The following is a 22,911-nucleotide window of genomic DNA, read 5'->3' as shown; positions in this document are numbered from 1 at the left end:
AGGTTACAGAGCCTAGTTGAACTGCTTAGTCGACTTGCAGCTCACATCAGTGCTTTAGTGATAGTGGTATTCATACAAACCAGAGTTATGCAAACGGTAAACAAAGCAAATATTACATTACATCTATATACAGTTGCTGAAGTTGTCATTACGTCAGAAAGGAAGCCAAGAAATTTCGCAGAATGAGAGAGAAGTGGCCGATGAGATATTAGCGTTTCTGCAAGACGAGTCAATAAAAAGTGTGGTTCATACAAACGTCACTGTGTGGACAATTTACACGAAGTGCACAGTGATGATGATACGTGCTTAAGAAGTGAAACTCATATTAAAACAGGTGTCGAGCCACGTACTTCATCATACTTGTCAGACAGGAAGCCAAAAAGTCATTCTCTAGTGAAACGTAATGAAGGGCAATCGTTGTCCAAGTAGCGGGCACTAAACATATTTACGTACACGGAAGGCATGTGGTATACATGATTTGCCAGCAGAACTGGTGAAGAGTCTGGGAAACAAGGCAAGAAAAGAAATAATCTACCTCTGTAACGAGATATATGACAAAGGGGAATGGCCTGAGGACTTCGCTGCAACAGTTATGATACCAACAGAGAAAAAGAGAAATACTAAAAAATGTGAAGAGCACCGGACCACCAGTCTAATTTCCCATGCAGCTAAAGTCTTGCTGAGAGTGTTGAATAGAAGGTTATATGGCAAGCTGGATAGAGGGATTGCAGAGGAGCAGTTCGGATTTAGAAGAGGGAAAGGAACAAGAGATTGCTATTGGCCTGCTAAGAACTATAGGGGAAAGATATATGGAAAAGGGTAGAGGAATCTTTGCTGTTTTTATAGATTTAGAAAAGGCTTTTGACAGAGTTCAGTGGAACAAGCTGATGGATATCTTGGAGAGGAAAGGAGTAGATTGGAAAGAGAGACGACTGATACAGAAACTATATTTACACCAGAAGGTAAGGATAAGGACTGGAAATGAAATGTCAGACGGAAGCAGCATTGAACGAGGTGTTAGATAAGGTTGTTGCCTTTCCCCACTGTTGTTTAATGTGTACCTTGAAGAGATTGTTGTGAAAAGCTTAGATGGGAAAAGAGGAATATGTATTGGTGGAAAGAGAACAGAATGTATAAGATTTCATGATGACATGGTATTAGTGGCAGAAAGTGAGCGGACAGTGAATAACATGCTCAAAGATCTGAATGAAGCTTGTGTGGAATATAGGATGCAAATAAACACAGCAAAAACAAGGGGTATGGTCATCAGTGCAAGACGCTGACGGTCCTATATTAAAATAGGACAGTCTACCATTAGCCAAGTAAGTGAATTTAAATATCTCGGAAACACAATAACTGAAGACTTGAGATGTCACCAGGAGGTGAAAACTCGAATTGCCGTAGCAAAGGAGGCATTCAACAGAAAGAGAAGACTCTTATGTGGAAAATTAGATAAAGGACTAACGAAAAGGCTTGGCAAATGTTTAGTCAGGAGTGTGGCACTATATGGGGCAGAAACATGGACTCTGAGACGAGAGGATGAAAAAAGGTTAGAAGCATTTGAGATGTGGATGTGGAGGAGAATGAGGAGAATAAGCTGGATGGAAAGCGTGAGTAATGAAAGTTTGAGAAGGGAGTGCTTGCTAGTAGATGCTTTGGAAGGATTGGTTTGTGGGAGAAGACTGAGAGGAAGATGGAGATACAAGATGATAGACGACATAAAGGGAAGAGGAAATTATGCAGACCTGAAGAGGATGGCAGAAGACCGAACAGCCTGGAGAACTACCATGGGAAAATCTGCCTTTAGGCAGAACACTGATGATGATGATGATGATGAAGGTAGTCCAAGTCACAGAAAAAGAAAAGATAAGGAATTTGTTTTCAGCTCCGAGCGATCGGGATTTAAAAGGAAATGCTTATGAAAGGAACCTTAGATATTATATCTATGAAAAGACATGTAATAATATCAACTAACATCAATGCTTAACGCATTCGATACAATTTTCCCGACTATTGATCTGGATGATAAATTCTCTGAAAACTGACCCATTGTGCTGCGGGAAGCTCGAGGTGCTCAGCCACCTACAATTCTTTCTTGTGTTCTTGCTCTTGCAAGGGCAGTAAGGAATATTTACGTCACAGCAAGCAAGAGTGAGAAAACGGGTGAAGGAAAATTACAACTATGGTATGAGAACTGCTTTTGGACAATATCTGGTGACAGTTACTTGCTTTTGCTTGATTCCTTATCAGCGTATAAAAATCATGCTATTCCCCTGAAAAGTGTGTGACACTGCGGTTGTTACCGTCTGGAACCACTCGAAAAATTCAGCATCTGCATGTTTGTTTCTCCGTGCCTACAAAATATATTATCGCATTATCTATAGGTACGTCTCGAAGAATAGCTAGTTTCACGATAAGCTCCGTGACAGGCTGTTTGGCATTCGGTTGCATGCAATCACACTGCATCAGTTCTCGTGACGGCGTCACACCAATATGATTCTATATGCATCCTATAAGCGTGAATGCTCACTGAATGTCCTAGACAGTTCGTAACTTCCAAGGAGTTCGCCTCCGATCTTGATTGCGCGTACCTTTGTGTACACTGTGGGGCGCTATTTATCATTCGGTGTTCACGGTGCTAGTTAACGGTTTGTTTTCAACAATTCTTGAAAGTCGACGACGTCCGTTTTGTGGAGTGTAATGCATAAACCCCTTAGAACGTTTATCTCTGCTACTCCCGGAGACATATTTTCTGCTACCCTTCTGAGTGTCATGATGAGTCATTAGCTGATAATACTTTTCCTGCCGTGATTGTTAACACAATACTTTCAAATGAGCATTCCTGAAGATAGAGCTTGTGACCTCACATTGTGACAGGATCCTTGTCATATGTGAAGAGATGCAGAGTGATTGAAACATGTTATTTAATGTTTATAAAATTGTGCAACTGAGACTAAACAGTAAATGAGATTGATTTAAACACCAATGCAGGTTGCTGTTTCCATTAGGACAAATATTCACGGATAGCGAGCAAGGACGATCTGACACCACTATGGTTACATCAGAGCCTGAAAGCAGAAGAAATATGAATAACAAGGTAACAGAATCAAACTCCTACCAACAGGATAACTAATTGAAAAGCAATAAAACTAACAATAAAAGTAACTCACCTGTCGAGGATGCTGCGAACGTCATTGACATTACAAAACTTTCGCTACATGAGAAGATCCACCCCCCCCCCCTCCTCATGAAGAACGAGTGATCGTAGGTCACTGAAACATTGTGCAAACATTCGAAAGGGTATCCGAGAGAGATATAGCCAATAAACCATAGAATAACGCTCATAATTTCAAATTGAGAGGGTAACACTTGTTAGCTGCCTACCATGCTTACGTTGTAGGTCTCACACGTTTCTCAATGTGACGACCATGTTCATCCACGACAGCCTGGAATCGCACTACAGATAGCATTTCACAATCTTGCGCAGCACTTTCCGAGATGTGGACCATGGAATGTTGAGCTTTTGTGACACGGTTCTTGCGCTGATTGATTATCGTGCATTGCCTCCAGGATTCACAACTACGGCAGCTCGTAGCGCAACTGGCCGTCGGCTTACCCCAGGAGCAATTCCAAAATCCCGCCTTAGTTGGAACTTCCGAAACACGTTCTTCAACCACGGTGCCGAAAGAGGACCTCTCCATATTAATGCGTCCATACTCACGAAGAGCAGTAGCACTGTTTCCATTGTGTCGATAAAACAGATTTACGAGTAAAGCCCCGTTTCCAGAAAGAAATTTTCACTCTGCAGCGGAGTGTGCGCTGATATGAAACTTCCTGGCAGATTAAAACTGTGTGCCCGACCGAGACTCGAATTCGGGACCTTTGCCTTTCGCGGGCAACTGCTCTATCATCTGAGCTACCGAAGCACGACTCACGTCCGGTACTCACAGCTTTACTTCTGCCAGTATCTCGTCTCCTACCTTCCAAATTTTACAGAGCCTGAAAGAAGAAGAAATATGAATAACAAGGTAACACCCATGTTGACAGTGTGCAATGATGCTTGTCTTTCAAACATACGTCGCCGCAGCAGTACCGGCGCCTAACGAGAAGTCATGACACAACACTACTAACAACGAAAATCCTGCAGCACACCATATGAACATCATTCAAATAAACTTGGGTACCCATACGGTGAATTGTTTTCCGTCTAAACTGGCTTCAGTAGCGAAAGTTTAATGATGGTTCAAAATGGTTCAAATGGCTCTCAGCACTATGGGACTTAACATCTGAGGTCATCAGTCCCCTAGAACTTAGAACTACTTAAACCTAACTAACCTAAGGACATCACACACACCCATGCCCGCGGTAGGATTCGAACCTGCGACCGTAGCAGTCCCGCTGTTCCGGACTGCAGCGCCTAGAACCGCTTGGCCACCGCGGCCGGCGTTAAATGATAATCAACCTGTATATCTACAAGACTACTCTGTAATTTACAACAGAATGCGTGGCAGAGGGTTTATCGAGTCATCTAGTTATTTCTAAATCTACCGGCAGGTAGCAAACAGCTCTGAAACAGATCAAGCAATGTCACAAATTCCTGCACGCTTTTCAGTTGCGGTGAGAAACTAGCATAGAAACTTGAATCTTGTGCGTTAAAAAGACGACCGTACTGCAAAGATTAAATAAATTCCAATATACTAGGGAAATAACTTTGAGCAATATACGCAGTGTGGAACTCATATACACGTGGGGTGAATTCAGTTTCAGAAACTCGCAGCTGCAGGCCCGTTGGTCGCCGGCCCGAAGGAAAATGTTTTTCGATCTACCGATGCGCCCGGGGAGATAGGCGAACGTATTGCTGTTCCAACAGCGGCGAATTGCATCAGAACGAAAATCTGCGGTTGAGTTTAGCTGTAAGCGTTTCCCATTCAAATTCAGAACCTCTGACTCAGTTACCTTGTGCCATTCCGACTTTTTTTTTATTTTAATCCGCGATAAGTACGTTTGTGACTCCCCTGCATTGCAAAGCACGAGCCCAGTATAAACAAAAAATGTTGTAGGTGATCTCTTATTCGGATTGCTGTTTCAACTAACCGTTTAACGTATTATCAGTGGAGAGTTTGTGTTTCTTTTCTTCTTTTTTTTTTTTTTTATCTGACCAGCTGGTGAGAGTAGTAACTTCCTTATGATAAAGTGTAGGTAATTTGGTGGAGTTTAATGCTAAACTGAATAACGTACTGTAAATGTGAACGTCATAAACTAATATGACTCAGTGGAATAATGCAAATAAATATGGTAAATCCAGATACACTTCCTTGTACGAACCACAGCCCTGTTTTAGTTCCGTGCATCTTCGTTACCATTGTAAATACTGCAAGGTTTATTTCTTGGTATAGCCAGGATTTTCGAACGATCTCTTCAAGATATTCATGAATCAGCGATCCTTACCTGATAGGGTGTTAGAACAGATACAGCGGTGCGCTTCGTCACGTGTTCGTTCAGTCAGTGGCAGAGCGTCACTGAGACACTCAACAGTGGCAGGCTTTGCGCCAGAGGCACTGTGCATCACGGAGAAGCTTACTACTGAAATTTCGACTGAGCACTTTCCAGGAAGATTCTGCCAACACGTTACTTCCTCCAACATACATCTCACGAAATAAACATAAGCAGAAAATTAGAGAAATTAGAGTCAGTACAGTGGCTTATCGACAGTCACGCTCCATTCACGAGTAGAACAGAGAAGAGGGGGATCACTCAGTGGTACTAAAAGTACCCTTGGCCACACACCGTTAGGTGGCTTGCGGTGTAAGGCTTTCTATTCGACCAGTACCTGTTACTAAAAAATTTGGTGCCTTTGTCGCCAAAAGTTTATTTTTCCGTGCTCTATTGGCTATCCGTCCCAACTTCCCAAGCATCAAGCATCTCACCAAGAAGGAATGGGTAGATCATTGGCAAAATAGTAATTACCCGATTAGCGAACTGTCATGCTTAGATGCAAGATCTGCCCTCCTATCCATAAGAAAACGACCGGAAGTAGAAGGATAGTTCTTTTAGGACATTTGATGATTAGTTTGATAAATCTTTAATTTATCAAATACGACGCCTTTTATCGTTTGTAGACGATAGTGACTGCTATATTTCCTACAGTAATTTTTCATTTCTGGGCATAATCACATTTACATTTTTGTATCAGTGGTTTCGGCCGTCTCGTAACGTCATCTACAGACCTTTAGAAGACAATGTATTCATCAGATACGTAGACATAGCGTAACAGAGTGCGGCTGTATCTGAGGCACTGCTAATTTTTTGGATCCTGCTGACATCACGTGTCTTTATTTACCTACTGTAAATGTTCGAAAATTTTGAGTCATATTTCGCGTGTAAATTAAAATCGTATCTTCTGTGCAACGCAGCTTTTCACCCAGGCGTATCTTATTACCAATATTGCGTTTGGCTTCATTTACTGTTGTCATTAACTAGAAAGTGGTTCCTGTCTATAATTATGCGCATCCGTTTACTAAATATTTACTCGTTTACGCAGATGAGATAGTAGTAGGGTGTGAAACGTCACCTTCTGCCGCTCGGCGAGAAGAGAGATATGAAAATGCTAGATTGAATTATGAATGTCGCAGATGAGACGGATTGATATAGATGCGATTAGTTGAAAAATGTGTGACTCAGGTTCGAACAAGACTAGCAGGAAAAGAATAGTTTTGTGATCGAAATGGAATTTTTAATATGAATGTGAAAAGTTCAATGTTCATGCTCAGGAAATACTCTTACAACGCGCTTCACAGACCTACGCAAAAAACTTTGCACTAAAGCTAGTCAGCCGTTATTATCTTCAGTTATGATAACAAGTTGTGACGGGACATTTCCCAACGATGATTTAGTACTTCACAAAGCCTGATACTCTATCAACGGTGACCTCCAAGAATTTCTTTGTGTGATAAATACTTCGCTTTCGCGTGCTCTGCCCCTAGTAGATTTTTGTCGACGTGAGGTATAAAGCATAACATTTCCTTTCTAGAGACTGTAAGGTATTGGTAAGTTAAAATAAATCATGTCCTGTTATGACTACAATGGTGTCTGCACTGAAGGGCGGCGTTTCCTTCGGCTGCCAGTTTTATTTCTAGCCATAGCGAACGCAACTTCGATTGCAATCTGTGTTGGATGTTCCTCAAATCGAAATGAAGAGCAACTGAGTTCAGCATCTTGTGCAACGTTTTGCACTGATGGTCTGCCAGCATATGGTAGGAGGCGATATATGAGCGTATACGGTGTTCTGACAGACCTAATACTGCGAATATCCCGAAACGCGTAACGTTAATAAAAATTATATTAAAAAATTTCCTGGCAGGTTAAAACAGTGTGACGGACCGAGACTCGAACTCGGGACCTTTGCCTTTCGCTGGCAAGTGCTCTGCCACCTGATGTACCCAAGCACGACTCATGCTCTGTCCTCACAGCTTCAACTCTGACAGTACCTCTTCTCGTACATTCCCAACTTCACAGCAGCTGTGAGGACGGGGCCTGAATCGTCCTTGGGTATCTCACTTGATAGAGCACTTGCTCACGAAAGGCAAAGGTCCTGAGTTCGAGTCTCGGTCCGGCAGACAGTTTTAATCTGTCAGGAAGTTTCGTATCAGCGCACACTCAGCTGCAGAGTGAAAATCTCATTCTAAAAGTATATTCGTGACGAAGACTTGACTCTTTCCATATTTGCAAAAGGTGATCACAAATCTAAGAGTATTCTTCTCAATACTGATAAAATATTTCTGCATGTAGGAGAATATTTCAGTTGTTTGACATATGTTTAAGCGTAAAATATTACACTGCTAATTAAGGTATGGTGCGTACTCGATTCACGCTGGAATGAATCTAACGGTGACGTCTGTATCCGGCGTACTCATACGTTTTGCGTAATAGTGATCCCAAAACAAGTAAATGTATTTGTCACTTCTGTGTCTTAACACGAAAGATCCGGCGAAACAAACTGGGTATGCAAACCAAAGCCGACGCTACGATTATGTCCCATAAATTTTCGATAAGATTCACGTCGGGCGATCTAGGTGGCTAAATCATTCTCTCGAACGGTCCAGAATGTTGATCAAAGAAATTCGAACAGTTGTGGCTCCGTGACATGTCGTACTGTCGTCCACAAAAATTCTATCGCTGTTTGGGAACAGGAAGTCTAAGGACATCTGCAAAAAGTCTACAATTAGCCGAAGATAACAGTTTCCGGTACATTCCATGTAAACACTCCAGCTTGCACAGTGCCCTGCTGACTACATGAACTCAGGACTGATCTGACCAGACCATAGTTTTCCAGTCGTCTAGGGTCCAACCGATATGGTCACCAGCCCAGGAGAGGCGCTGCAGGCGATGTCGTGATGTTAGCAAATGCACCCGCATCAGTCGTCTGCTGCCCATGGACCACGAGAAAGGCAGGCCATAGCAAGTACGTCACAGCACGTGACAGACACTACAGATCATAACGCGTGCCAGGAGTCTTCTCCGGTGGGGAGCGAGTGGCAGTTTCAGACCTGTTTAATGGCTCTTGACTGTGTGTTTCAACGTATTTAAGTACTCGATAGCTCACGAGAAATTTAAGACCCTTAGTGGGTACCTTTTCAACTAAATATTGATTTCCCGTTGGCTCTGCACGAAGCCAAGCGTTCACGAAGTGTGACGAACAAGCCGACTAGTGTAACGTCCCATGTTCGTCGCAGGACCCATATATCTCGCTGCGCCGTCAGCTCTCAAAGCCCGTAAACGCCAAATTTCGCCGTATTGTCCTAAGGGATACGCTCGTCGTACGTCCCATATTGACTTGTGCCGTTATTTCGCAGAGCGTTGCTTCTCCGTTTGCACTGGAAACTGTACACAAACGCCACTTCCCTCAGTCTTTAAGTGAAAACCGTCGGTCATTGCGTTGTCCGTGGTGAGAGGTAATTCCTGAAACTTGGTATTCTCGGCACACTGTTGACACTGTGGATCCCGGACTATTAAATTCCCTAAAGACTTCCCAAATGGAATGTCCCAAGCGCCCAGCACCAACTGCCACTCCGCTTTCAAAATCTGTTAATACTCGTAGTGCGGACGTAATCACATCGTTAAGCTTTTCACATGAATCACCTGAGAACATATGACAGCTCAGCTAATCCACTGCCCTTTCGTACCACCGCCATCTGTAAATGCGCATACTGCTATCTAGTGACTTTTGTCACATAAGTGTGCAATGACACAGACTTACAGGTAAAAGCGACGCACCAGTTGAATCCTGAATTGACGCAATAAAGGTTTCAATAACGACATACGAACTGCTGATCAGTTCACCGGGATGTTATTTATTTCCCATTAAACCTAACGACAGCGCCCATGCGACGTATTTTGCTCTACTTCTGGTACTGCGGCCGAAAAATAATGTGGTCTCAACGTAAATTGAGTGGCTGTATATTACATTGTTAATCCCCTGGACACTGTGATAATTTGAGGTTAGATGTGAGCACCACTACGTTTCACTGAATGGTTTGACTTTTCAGCCGGAACAGAGTACACCATGATATAACATTGTACTACTGTCCGCCTGCTTCACTGAGTGGTAACTTGTCCGTCTCCCAAGCACCGGACCACAGTTCGATTCCTGACAGGGACGGAGACTTTATTCGCTCGTGTACTGGGTATTGTGCTGTCCACATCATCATTTCATCATCACCGCCGTGCAAGTCGCCCGTGGTGTCACCTGAAGTAAGTATTGCACCCTGCGCCCGAACTTCCCCAGATGAAGAAACCAGTGCTTCAAGTTCTGGTTTCGATATATTTTCTTATTAGTTACTGTATTTATATTAGAATACGATTCGGTCTCGTATAGGCTTCAGGCACAAATGGGCTGAAGAGTGACAACAATTCGCATGTTCACAATGAATTGCGAGGATTTACCTGCTTGTTGCTATGCCCAGTACTTAAACTGGTCGCATTTCGTTAGCTAGACACTGACATCATGTGTTCCATATTATATAGGTAAATTTATTACAGTAATCAGGTATTATTATTTTCGAACCATTATTAGCTAATTGGCCTTCTGTTATAAGTTTTATACAGTAACTGTTATGATATCTATTCCAGCACTGCACTTTGCGTCCTCATGGCTTATGCTTGGAACAATCAAATTACTTGCAACAACGTGGCCATACTTTCAAATTTCTTCCATATCCACAGCAGAACAATCATGGTGACATTTCGTAGACTTAACACAGTGAAACGTCGTATACTGTAATAACACAATAAATGCACTGATACCTTCACATGTTGTTGTACAATGTTCTTGTTCAGTCATGAAATTTATCTTGTCCTCATACAACAGATTTTGTATCTTCAGTAGAATCACCTTGGAGTGACCTGGTAACCACTTCACATTCTGCGAAAAAGTTCTGTTTCAATTTTCATTATAATCTTTTACATATGTCGTAATACACAAAGCCTATACGAGAGTGAATCGTATTCTAAGCTTCGAGTGAAAGACCATATTCTAAAATGTTAGTTAACATCTGCGATGAGAAAGCTCCACTTATGGAAATATGTCCCTGTGCTGTATGTCACAGATATCCCCATATTGACTGTTCTCTGGTCACAGCAAACAGCTGTGTATTACGTACGGTGGTTTTGAGGAGGTACCTCTTCATTGACAAGGCAGAACAGCGCCGTGGTCCAGTACCGGCATAAATCTAGTTAATAAGTAGCAAGTACAGAAGACTAGAAACGCTGCTTAAATATTGTACATTCATATTGTTGATCTCTGTGCGTCAAATATTTCTCAGAGCGCTGGGAATAGTGATACTCCGAATTGGACAAGTGTAGTATCTCTAATACTTTTTATATGTATGAAATAACTCTCTTGACTTTTATTTTGAAACGTAATGAACATGGAATGGCGATGTGGTTAATAGTAATTATAACTGGATGTTCTTATGTTCTCCAAAGTTAAAATTTTTGACATTACAGCAAATCTGAACGAGACACTTTATTTCGCATCATGAGGCCAACACAGCTACTCCAGACTATTATAAAACTTCCGAAAGATAGTTTTTATTGTTGTGGTTTGCACTGTTTCCTTTTTTTTATTTTTATGTTCGTGTGTAGTGGATCTGAAGTGGTGTGAATTCTTACGAATATGGTTCCAGTGAGCTGCACTTGTTACATTACGTGGGCCTCGCGAAGAATGCGGTACACTGCATTTCCCCTGTAATCGGGTCTAGAGTTCCATTTAATGAAGTAATAAGTTCATAATTTTTTTAATCGCCTCAGTGATAATGTTTTACACTCTCTAGAGCTTCAGTAGCTATTTTACTTATCCAGCACGAATCTGAATATCGCAATGGAAGTAGTGAGGGAAAGTCCGATAACCATAATGAAATTCAAATTCCTAAGGACAGCTACAGCTACACTACAGTACGTGGTACTACGTTAATAAATCACTTTGTACTCCACCAAAAATCTGTAAGTTCTTTTTAATGTATGTATGTATTTGTGTGTGTGTGTGTGTTTAGTGATCGGTATTATTACCATATGGAAGCACGATGTAACTGTAAATATATTCTGTATCACTATAAATATTTATATATAGCCATGTCATTTTCTCATTAGACGCAGACAAAGTCATTTTGAGATAGGCCACTTATTCAGTATCACATGTGACATCATTTCCACTGAAGAACTGAAGGTCCAAGATTATTCATAAGTACCTCTGGGATTACAGAAGACGATTGCACGCTAACTACAAGACGTATCTTAAAATGACACTTATCAGTAGGTAGAGCATCTCTGTATGTTTCGATTCGTAATATGTGGCGTGACATAGTTACACAGAACACTACCAGAGGGAGGGTGTGCCAGAACATGTAGAGAAATCATCTTCTCCATACTGATGCATAGAATTATTTACCCCATGAGCAGATTTCCAAAGCAGGGTGCTTTCATAGCAAGCCCAGTGGCTGCAGCACCTTCATTGATCGTTCACGCACTTAGTGACGTTTTCCATGTAACAGATAGTGCCCATACTGAGCATTTTAAATGTAAGTTAAGAACTTTGAGAAATGATCTATCCACGGATAAGGAGCTATTTCCTCGATATTTGGTGTTTTCGTGAAGTTCTCTTCTGGAATTGTGGATGGACTTGTAAGGCGTCCGGATATTAAGGACTTTACATAGCTTGATCCATAACGAGAGGCCAGTACAGTATGAGATCCTCAGAAAATAATAATTACTATATATCAACAAAAGGCAATTGCAGTTAATCTCATGTACTGAAAACTAACATAACAATCTCTACCAATATGAACAATGGCATGGAACAAATAAGTTAACGCGAAATTTATTTTGGAGACGAAACATTTAGGAAGAGAACGTCGAACTTCAGCGCAGAACGGGATAAGCCCACAACAAAACATTATTCCTTTCAACATAAATAAGGCTTGGACCGAGGGTGAGTGGCTGCACATCACTAACATGGCTAGGGTGCGACCCAGCAAGAAAAATAAAAATGTTTATTCTCCTCTAGCGAGTTGGTGATTGGCTGAGGCCATGCCTGGCGATGCAGACGTGACAAAATGGGGAGACCCCATTCTATAAAAGGATTTTTTTACCTAAAATTAAGGCTCTATCTGTCTCTCTCTCATGTCACGGAGGAACGCACAAGTGTGTGGAAATAAGCGATTGTGTTGAGAACTTTGGTTTCTGCGAAGTCACAACGATACGCTTCATGTATCGTGGTAGTTAATTACTCTTGCGGAAATTTTTGCAGGCAAAGAAATTGTACACATCGCTCCAACCTATAGCGAGTGTGCAGTAGACACTATTTCGACTAGGGAAAGATTAACATTTTACAGAAAGCAGGAAATTTTGCGACTTAGTGAATTCAGTCAAGACCAGAGTATAGAATTAGCATTTCATTTCCAGCACAGAGACAATGCCATTGCAGATGCCACTTGGTAAAGTACCATTGCACATTGGGCCACAGTAAATTTTGGGTCTAGATTCTGTCACTACAAATTTGCTTATGCTTTGACCATTGAATATCAAAAGCTTGGATACTAACCTGCCCTCACAATGTGTACATGAGAGTTTTTTTATTGGCTCAAAAAGTAACTTTACTGTCCACCAAATCAGTCCATTGACCAGCTATGACAACATAGATTTAAATGAGCTGATGAGGATTTTTAATAATCATTCTTTCCTGTCATAAAAAATTTTCATGTGTAGAGGTAACGATTTTAATAATCATCATTTCAATATGTCCAGGAATTAAATATTTTGTTACTGAGTGTCATAAGTAATTGAATATGATTGTTGTTTATCACTGGACCCCTGAAAGCAGAGGTTGAAAAGTTGTATGTAGAATAAGAATGGGATTAGCTGTCTTGTCTTTCTAGAATAGGCATCAAACTTTCACTTTTATTAATTCAAGCATTATAGTTACGTGACAGCAGCATTTCTAATGATTTTTGTTATGATCTGCACCTGATATTAGCTGCCCTACAGAACCAGGTTTATATTTATTTAGAATGTTTTTTGACACCCTGGGCTTGAGAAGGCAGTTCAGATGTTTTGTCCATTTTGCGTGCTAAGTGGTAAGCTAAGTTAGCACACATTAGTACACTCCCTGTGCTGATACTAAGGTCTGACATACGCCAGACATATGAATAATCCTGTAGTTTCACGTTTTCTAAGACTTAATATCCTGTGTTAATGTGACATTCCTCTCCAACTTGGACTTCATATTTCTTGTGTGTCGCTATACAGGGGAAAAGAAAACCTGGAAACCTTAACTAGTGTTCTGTGTATTCAATATCTCACGAGAGGAAAGGGTTGTGCTTGAGAACTGTACAGCAAAAAATTCGTTGTCTGCCCATTGCCACTGTTATAAAAGTTTGTTTTGCTGTCTAGCATTTCTTGTGAATAATGTCGTCGTTTTCATGTCCTTTTTTATTTCATATGTTATTTATTTATTTACTTCCTCTTTGAGACATTGCTCTTCTGAGTGGTTTGATGCAGCTGCTACTAATTCGTATTCTGGGCCAACCTATTCATCCCACCAGAACACAGCAACTCCCATCACCCTATATGACAGTAACTTTGCTGAATGGAAGAGGGGTCAAAATTAGCGAACACATGTCTCTGCTTGTTCATAGACACTAGATGATTTCTGAAAAATGGCTGTCAAAGTTTCAGCTGTAATTTATATTCTTTTCAGTAGGAAATAAGTTCAGCGAAAGCAGTGGCACAGAGTCTAGCGTTGCGGCTTTATACTTACATCGTTCGTGTTTAAAACCCAGTTACAGTTTTTGTTTTATTTTTCATGTATCTACCCACCGCCGTGGAAGATTACTACACAAATGATCTTTGTCAAATTAGTGGATGCAAAGACATTATATGAACTGTAGAATTAGAACTGGATTTCGCAATAACTGTCATATCTTTATATACGTATATGGTATTTTTTGGGTTAGAATATTTTTAAATTCTATAGTAAACGGTAACGGCGTTGTACAAGAAAAATCCAGTAGTACCACTTCTTGGAGATCCTTTTTGCTGAAGTAGAGCAAGCAATACACATAGCTATTCTACTTCAATCACATTTCTGTGGTAACGTTTTCTTTCACAGCATTTTCATTTGTGCACATTTACTAAAAATTATGGACCTGTGTAACCGATCCCTTGGGTGAATTTTTAGGAATAGTTACGGACAATGCTTAAAGCGTGATAATTTATTTCCTTTGTTTTATGATAGTGTTAAAGTGGCGTTGTCAAGTAGGGGTAGATTTGATGTTAGTATCTTTTATTTTTGGAGACCAAACTCAGTAAGATGATAGGTCCATGACAAAAAAAAAGGTTTACGGTTTTTTTTTTATTTTTGAAGACTGTAGACGATTATGACATGAATCAATACAAAGACGCTATATTAATTGTAAAATCACAACTGCATGTCACAAACTGTGTAATACATTTATTATATAATAAATGTGTTTGGTATTATCAGGGATAAGAATATCTAAAATCTCTAATATTATTATATTTCACTCTGATATTAATTTTTATATTAATTTCTACGTGTTTTTCTTATGTCCATTCTTCAGGAAGATTTGGAGAATTGTTTTTATGATACCTATCACAGAAACTTTCGAAATGTAGAAATTTCTAACATCATGAGCAGTGCACAGTGGCAAGTTTGCCACAGTGAGATATTTTCTTATGAATCTCCCTCGAGAAAAAGCATCGTTAAAATTGCCGAATATTTCACGAGCTGGCAATAATTATGCTGAAAACTACGTATTTGAATCATTTTACTGAAAACTGACGCTTTCAATTGATTATGAGTCAAGATAAACTACAGGAATTACACTGAAATGAATTTCACATAATTTTACATTTATTTACTGTTTTTACTATATTCATTCACCCGACTGAGAGTTAGTAGACAAATGAAGAGAGCGTTGTTTGAACGTTCGAAAACATTCGTTTACTAATCTTCTACGGACAAAGACAATTGAATGAAAAATAAAAGTAAGCACAATTATCGGGTTCCGAATGCGGAGCTCAAAGCTATGAAGCTATGACGCCACCCACTGCGCCACCGCTTCGGTTAAATATTTTACGGGCCGAAAAATGGATAAAATACTTTGAAAACTTTAGCCGTTGTTTTTTCAGAAACGGTCGAGTATCTACGGATAAAACGAGATATGGCTTCGCCTGTTTTGACACCTCTTTCACCGAGAGAAGTTTCTGGGAAATCTGATGAGGGTGCTTGCCATGTTCTCCTCGTCAGAGCAGCACTTATGCCTTACGCCCTCAGTTATTTGCTGGATGTATTACATTCTCTTTCTTCCTCTACAGTTCTTTAAATGTTGATGATTGTCAGATAATGCCAATAACAGAGACAAATAACCAGATTGCTAGATTAGTGGCAAACCTATCGGGCCTGTCGTATCCTATAAATCTTATGGGTTGTACCAACAAGGAATTTAAAATGCAAAGAACATATACCGTCTGTAGTATTGAAGGAGAAAGGAAGACAGGTTTCTGGAATGGTTCTGGGAAACTACAATGAATCCGTAAAGAAAAGACTTAAATGCAGTTAATTTTAGAGTGCTGCCCATAGAGTTTGCTGCTATTTTCTAGTACGTTTTATTCATAGATAAAATACGCGGACGCGTAGCATCTCGATATAGTCCATAAGAGAACGGTACAGACATGGGAACGGAAGTAAGGAAGGGATCTGTGGAAAAAAGACGCTAATGGTTCAAATGGCTCTGAGAACTATGGCACTTAACTTCTGAGGTCATCAGTCCCCTAGAACTTAGAACTACTTAAACCTAACTAACCTAAGGACATCACACACACCAATTCCCGAGGCAGGATTCGAACCTGCGACCGTAGCAGTCCCGCACTTTTTCAGTCAATACAGGGACAATTAGTGCCAGTTGTGGATGATTTAGATTTGTCATGTGATGATTTTCCATATGATTGAACACAGATCCGGTGATCCATCAGGCTATGAAGAGCGTGCCTAGTTACAGCAGCGGTATGTGGACGAGCGGTATCCTGTTGGAAAACACCTCTGTGTGCTATTCATTAATAGCAGCATAGCTGGCCAAATCACCAGATTGACGTCCAAACCGGCAGTCAGGGTGTGTGGGAAAACCACGAGAGTGCCCCCTGAGACATAGGAAACTGCTTCGCAGTCCGTAACTGCAGGTGGACGTCCAGTGTGCCTAGAACACGGGCGGGTTGGTTGCAGCTCTCAACTGGCCTCTTTCTAATACACACACCGTCATCACAGGAACTGAGGCAGAAGCAGCATCAGAAAACATCACAGACCTCCAACCTGCCCTCCAAGGAACTTTCGCTTGATATAATTGAAATCGCAATTGGCGGTGGTTTGGGCTCAGTGGAATGCAAACTACTGCACATCTGACACGGAACTGTCCTGTAAGTAACCGACGTGTAATAGTTCTTTATGTCACTGCGGTGCCAGATGCTGCTCAGATTGCTGCTACAGATGCAGTTTAATGCCCTACCCTCTCGGTAGTGCCGCGCGGCCGTCCTAAGTCGAAACATTCACGCGAACACCGCTTCCAGCAGTCATTTACAGTAGCTACATTCCTGTGACGTCTTTCAACAGTAACGCAGAAGGGAGATGCAGATTCTCATAGCCCAATTACACGACGTCCTTAGTACTCAGCGAGGTGTTGGTAAAGTCGTCTTTGACGCCTTGAAGGTATTTTTTACTAACATCAACTCACCATATCCAGTCCCAGAGGTAAATGACACGACATTTACAGCGCCTATTTTAAGAACAACTGCTTTGCATCCTCGTAGTTGTGCTACAACTGCCACTCTGATGCGACTTGCGCCAAATTTGAGCAGATGTCATCTTTCTGATGTAGAAACACGCCCACAAATTTTCGTTTACATTGCACAATACCATGAATTTCCGCTTTTCTTCGTCCATGTATTAGCCGTACACTGAAAACGAACAGTAGCTTTTTGTAGAGAATTTACTGTAGCTAAATTTTGTGCTGGAATACGTTTTTGATGGAGGCCACAGTTCTCGAGTTATTCAAGAAAAGCGTTTTTGAAGGTCACTTTTGTACCTTTTTGTCTAATATTTCGAGAACTTCGGCATCCAGCCTAAAGGTATCCTGGTGCAAAGTTTAACTAGATTGCGTACGTAACAGACCTATTCATTTTTTCAGTAGCACAATTCGTTTGCAGGTAGTGACAGGTACCTTAGAATAATCTTATTTGTGGTATTTTAAGGTGTTGTGGGCTGCATAAAATCCAGAAATTGCAGCAGCTGAATCACCCCGTATACTCACTCTCCTAACCCTGTTTACAGTTTCAAAACATTCATCTGTTTTCACAAGGCTATATGTTCTCCGTCAATGAGGACAGACGCTGGGGAAAATTTTGAGTTACGCATAGGACCGAAAAATTTTTGTTTTCAAAGGAATCATTCGATTCCTACCTTTTTCACGTGTAGTCACATAAAACCGTGGGGTACTGTTTACAGAATGACTTTTAGAATTAATCTTTTCATTTACCTGCTGCAAATGTTCAGTGTGCCCAACACCGGATACCAGAACAACATAGAGCCATTAGTCAAGTTCTACCCATATTTTAGCTACGATGTCTGCAGTTACTGCATTGCTGATGTTAGAATTCCGCTTCACAGTTCACATTTCATTTGCTGTAAGATGTGACATACAAAGCAGACTTTCGAAATACCTTACCAAAAACAAAATATATCACACACTTTTAAATCAGAAAACTTAATACGCCAATCATGTAATGAATCTGTGCAGGCCTTAAAGAGGATCCGTCGTTGAAGTAACTTATTGTTAATAAATGCTCCTACAGACAGGGGTCAGTGAAATGGTGTTGCGTCCTCGCGAGAAATCATATTTTGGTATTGTTCTCGCATATTTAGAAGAATCTATATCTCCCACACATCCACGTACGTTATCAGTGTAAACAACCACGTTGGGAGTCTCTGCCAGCAACGACATGGACCGGAAAGTTACAACTGATGTAAAAGGAGCCTTACAGTTTCGATGCGTGAACTAAAACCTACTTTAAGTTTCTACAGTGCGTTCAGAAAGTCGCTGTGTACTGAACTACGTACTGTTTATGAAGATCACGCTGGAGGTTCGAAACAAAGTTGCCAGAATACAAGTTAGCAGAACTGTTTTTTCGTAGCTACGTGATTGTTCGTTTAATTCGCTCTACTGTTTCGTAACTTTTAAATGTTTCCTTTAGTTGATGAAAGCTGCTGAATGGGACATGTAGTGTTTATATATTCCATTTGTTGTTAAATCATGATGATTTCAACAAGGGAACGCATTTTTCTTCTAATACAAGAACTGTATTCTAATTTGCGATTATAGACAACCATCAGCTGTGTAATGGAATGACGACAATGAAAATCTGTGCCGGACCGGGACTCGAAGCAGCATTTCCGCTTATTGCGAGGGGTCGCCTCACCATTTGGATATTCGAGCGCGACTCAGAGCCAGACCGAAACACCCGTACGTCGTCAACCATTAGTCTACAACCTGTAGTCGTACATCCATTATGGTTATTCCTGTACAGCGGAGACATTTTACTTGAAAATCGCTTTGTGATATTGCCGTCCGAAGGACCTTTGTGACTAAAACACTGAAATAATTGGAGTTAAAATCTTCTGGGTTATCAGGCCGCGTCACGTTTCTTCTAAAATTTTCGACGTTTCGACCCCTCCGCGGGGATCTTCCTCAGGATCTTTTGGTGTCCACTACTGCTAGAACTTTCTTCTGGTAGACAAAACAAACGGCATGCTAGGAACAAGAGTACCATATGGGACTTTTGCTAGTATTCCTGCTGTCTCATCTATACTCCACGTCTTCCAGGCCGAAATGTTAGCATCTGGAAATGCTTCAAGGCTACCATAGTCTGCATGATTGCCCCAAACAACAGCCAAGGTAAGCCATGTTGAGCCTCCAAACACAGCTTCTACAACACAAGTGAGGTTCAGACGGAGTCCACGAAAAACACTGGGTCCTCCAATCAACTGCTGTTTGGAAAACTGCCCAACCAAGTCAATGTCAATAGCTTTCATGCTCCGATACACAGGTACACTGCGACGTCAGCGACGACGGTAACCTAGACGTCGCAGAGGCATTGCAGTGTTCTAGCACTAGTGGACGCCAAAAGATCCTGAGGAAGATCCCAGCACAGGGGTCGAAACATCGAACATTTTAGAAGAAACATGACTCTGCCTAATAACCCAGAAAATTTAAACTTCAGTGACAACGGCCACGAAAGCCTGCAGACTTACTGAAATAATTGCGTGCTTGAGAAGAATATTACAATCATATTTGCAGGAAGTGTTCTCCAATAAAGTCAAATGTGTTCAAATTTGTATAGCCAGTAGACATCATTTCGTACACACGTTATTGATGCATAGCGACTTACCGAACACCCTGTGTTTTGTAAAATCGGATGAATCATTTTGAAACAACTAATATGGGACAGGATTTGAAAATTTTATCCACAAATAGCCGGTTTCTGTACAAAGGAAATGCTGGATTATTTAGCATGTAGTAAAGAACCATATTTGCTTCAGAGTTGAAATACACTGTTACAGCCGGACAATGTGACCGAGCGGTTCTAGGCGCTTCAGTCTGGAACCGCACGACCTCTACGGTCGCAGGTTGGAATCCTGCCTCGGGCATGGATATGTGTGATGTCCTTAGGTTAGTTCGGTTTAAGTAGTTCTAAGTTCTGGGGGACTGATGACCTCAGATGTTAGGTCCCATAGTGCTCAGAGCCATTTGAACCATTTTTGAGCACTGTTACACAGTTCCGTTTCCGACACAAAACAGAATTGAAAAAAGCCACCGCCAGCCTGTTGATTTAGGAACACTTGATTCGGTACAGTGATGAGATATCGAGCGTGTACGTTTGAGTCTGCCAACTCTGTCAGCCTCAACACTTTTTTTTTCACTTTGTCTGAAGAATGCTTTCAATTACAGCAGAGTTGAACGTCTGTTTCGAACCTCTTATCCCGTGCACAAGCGTGTACCTCACTCGCCTTTCCGACGACAGGAAAAGAAAGACACGCGCCATGTCTCGTAGCGACGGGCGGAGATGACTGTGTTGACAGTATCGCTGCCATGAACGAAAATTCGATTTGGGTGGCGGCGGCGGCGGCGGCGGCGGTGGCGCCGGCGCGCGATCCAGCGAATTGGTGCCGACACAATTCGTTTACGGTGACAGCGAGAGCCGCGGCCGGCAGCGGCTGGCTGGCAGGCAGACATTGCGCATGCGCCGCTCGCCGCCCGCTGCAGGGTCGCGTATGTATCTCTGACAGCGGATAGATTGATGGGCTGCTCTTTGTTCCCGGCGCGTCCCGGGAAACTCTTGTCCGGGAAGATCGATAGCGCATCCTCGGCTACCTGATTCTTAATGAGGCCGACCACGACTGCTGCTAGGAGAGAGCTGCCTGGAATTGCACGCACCTACACACTCAGCGCAAGAGCTTCTAGAAACGTCTGTTACGTCTTTGAGTCCTTCTTCAAACTGTTACATGTAATAGAAAATAACACTTATTGCACTGTCTCAAAGGCCGCGAGTTTCTTCACGTATGTAGTAAGTAATGTTGAATTCCTGCGAGAATTTACTGTTTCCAAGCCTGGAGGCAAGACGCCTTCTTTAACGACGCGGATATCTATTGAGGGTTGAATTATTACATACAATAAGTTAGGATAATTACTTCATTCTCTTGTTATTAAGACTGTAAGATGCCTTTATGTGGTGTGCCTGTGGAATATGCACTTGATATAGTTTCTGATAAAGGTGTGTACCCCTTTGTGAAGTTGATTGGCCAGAAGGAGCAACATTATTTTATAAAAATTATCGTTAATTACTATTTCTCGCAGTCACCCACAGTCGTTTATGGTTTATAGAATCCCGTTTTATACTTGACGGCTCTATGTGAAAGTAGATGCCTTGCGGTACACTGTCCATGGGTTACGCGACGTTCGGACCACACTTCTACGCCGCTGGCATCGACGTCCCGTTCCCCCAATCATCCTAGAGCAATCGGATTCCGACCATGGTTAACGATAGGCCTGGCACGCCCACCACGGATGCATCGTTTGGCGGGACTAGCCCCATTCTACGTCCAATACTTTCCCACCCTACCTGCCGAAGTTAGGCTAAATTTTTCTGTCTGGCTGATGTAGTACTGTCACCGTCACCGGGTGATACGGGACTACAAGTCCCACCGCCACACTTCCAAAGTGTATTGCAGTGACGCAGTGTCACTGCCCTATGGATAGATTTACTACCTCACCAAAAAAAAAAAAAAGTTTTTGTGGTCACGAAAGAAGCGGATTGTCAACTACTGATTCTCTTTAAGTCACACACACACACACAAATCGATGCACCTGTGATGCACACATGCAGACAACCAAACAATTACACCCTCAGAAAAATTAGATGATATGTTCAAGTGAAAGAGCTTCACAAATTGAACAAGTCAATAACGCGTTGATCCGCATGTGGACCCTAAGCATGTCGCTAGTCGACTTGACATTGATAGCGTTGTTGGATGTCGTCCTGAGGGATATCGAAGCAACCTCTGTTCATTAGGTGAGTTCCAATAGTAAAACACCAACAGTCGTTATTTTGGTTTTATTTATTAGGAAACCAGTTTCGGCATTACATTATGCCAAAAATGGCTCTGAGCACTATGGGACTTAACATCTGAGGTCATCAGTCCCCTAGAACTTAGAACTACTTAAACCTAACTAACCTAAGGACAGCACACACACATCCATGGCCGAGGCAGGATTCGAACCAACGACTGTAGCAGCAGCGCTATACCGGACTGAAGCGCCTAGAACCGCACGGCCACAACGGCCGGCTTACATTATGCCATCTTCCAACCAAAATAACGGCTGTTGGCATTTTACTATTGGACGTCCCGCACTCCGGACAGAGGATGGAGTTACCTTTATTAGGCGAGTTGGATCCTCAAACCCTGAGGTGGTTGAAGTTTCCTGTCGTAAATGATCGAAACATTTGCAATTGTGGAGAGATCCGGTGATTTTTAGCCAAGGTCTGGCAAGCTCCAATACAAGCAGTAGAAACTCCTGCTGTGAGCGGGCAGGCATTATCTTGCTGAAATGTAAGCCCTGGATGGCTTGCCATGAAGGTCAAAATATAGAATATCGACGATGTACCGCCGTATTTTAAGGATGCCGTGGATGACAAACAACGGGGTCTTACTAATAAATAAAATGCATCCCAGACCATAACTTCTGGTTGTCGAGCCGTGTGGTGGCATCAGTAGTTCGCTATCCCCCAAAA

The 22,911-nt window shown here is 41.8% G+C and overlaps 1 protein-coding gene across 1 annotated transcript in view; it reads right to left on the bottom strand.

Moving 5' to 3' along the window:
- LOC126176365 (dipeptidase 1-like) overlaps positions 1-20,855 on the bottom strand; it is a 431,133-nt gene extending 410,278 nt beyond the window's left edge. The window contains 1 exon segment of the mRNA XM_049923520.1: positions 20,662-20,855. Within this exon segment, the coding sequence (XP_049779477.1) occupies positions 20,662-20,855 (194 nt within the window).
- Positions 20,856-22,911: the final 2,056 nt, after the last annotated feature.

The sequence above is a fragment of the Schistocerca cancellata genome, chromosome 3 (assembly GCF_023864275.1).
Source record: "Schistocerca cancellata isolate TAMUIC-IGC-003103 chromosome 3, iqSchCanc2.1, whole genome shotgun sequence".
Taxonomy (NCBI): Eukaryota; Metazoa; Arthropoda; class Insecta; order Orthoptera; family Acrididae; genus Schistocerca; species Schistocerca cancellata.
Note: the sequence above shows the minus strand (reverse complement) of the source record. Positions and strands in the feature narration are given on the sequence as shown.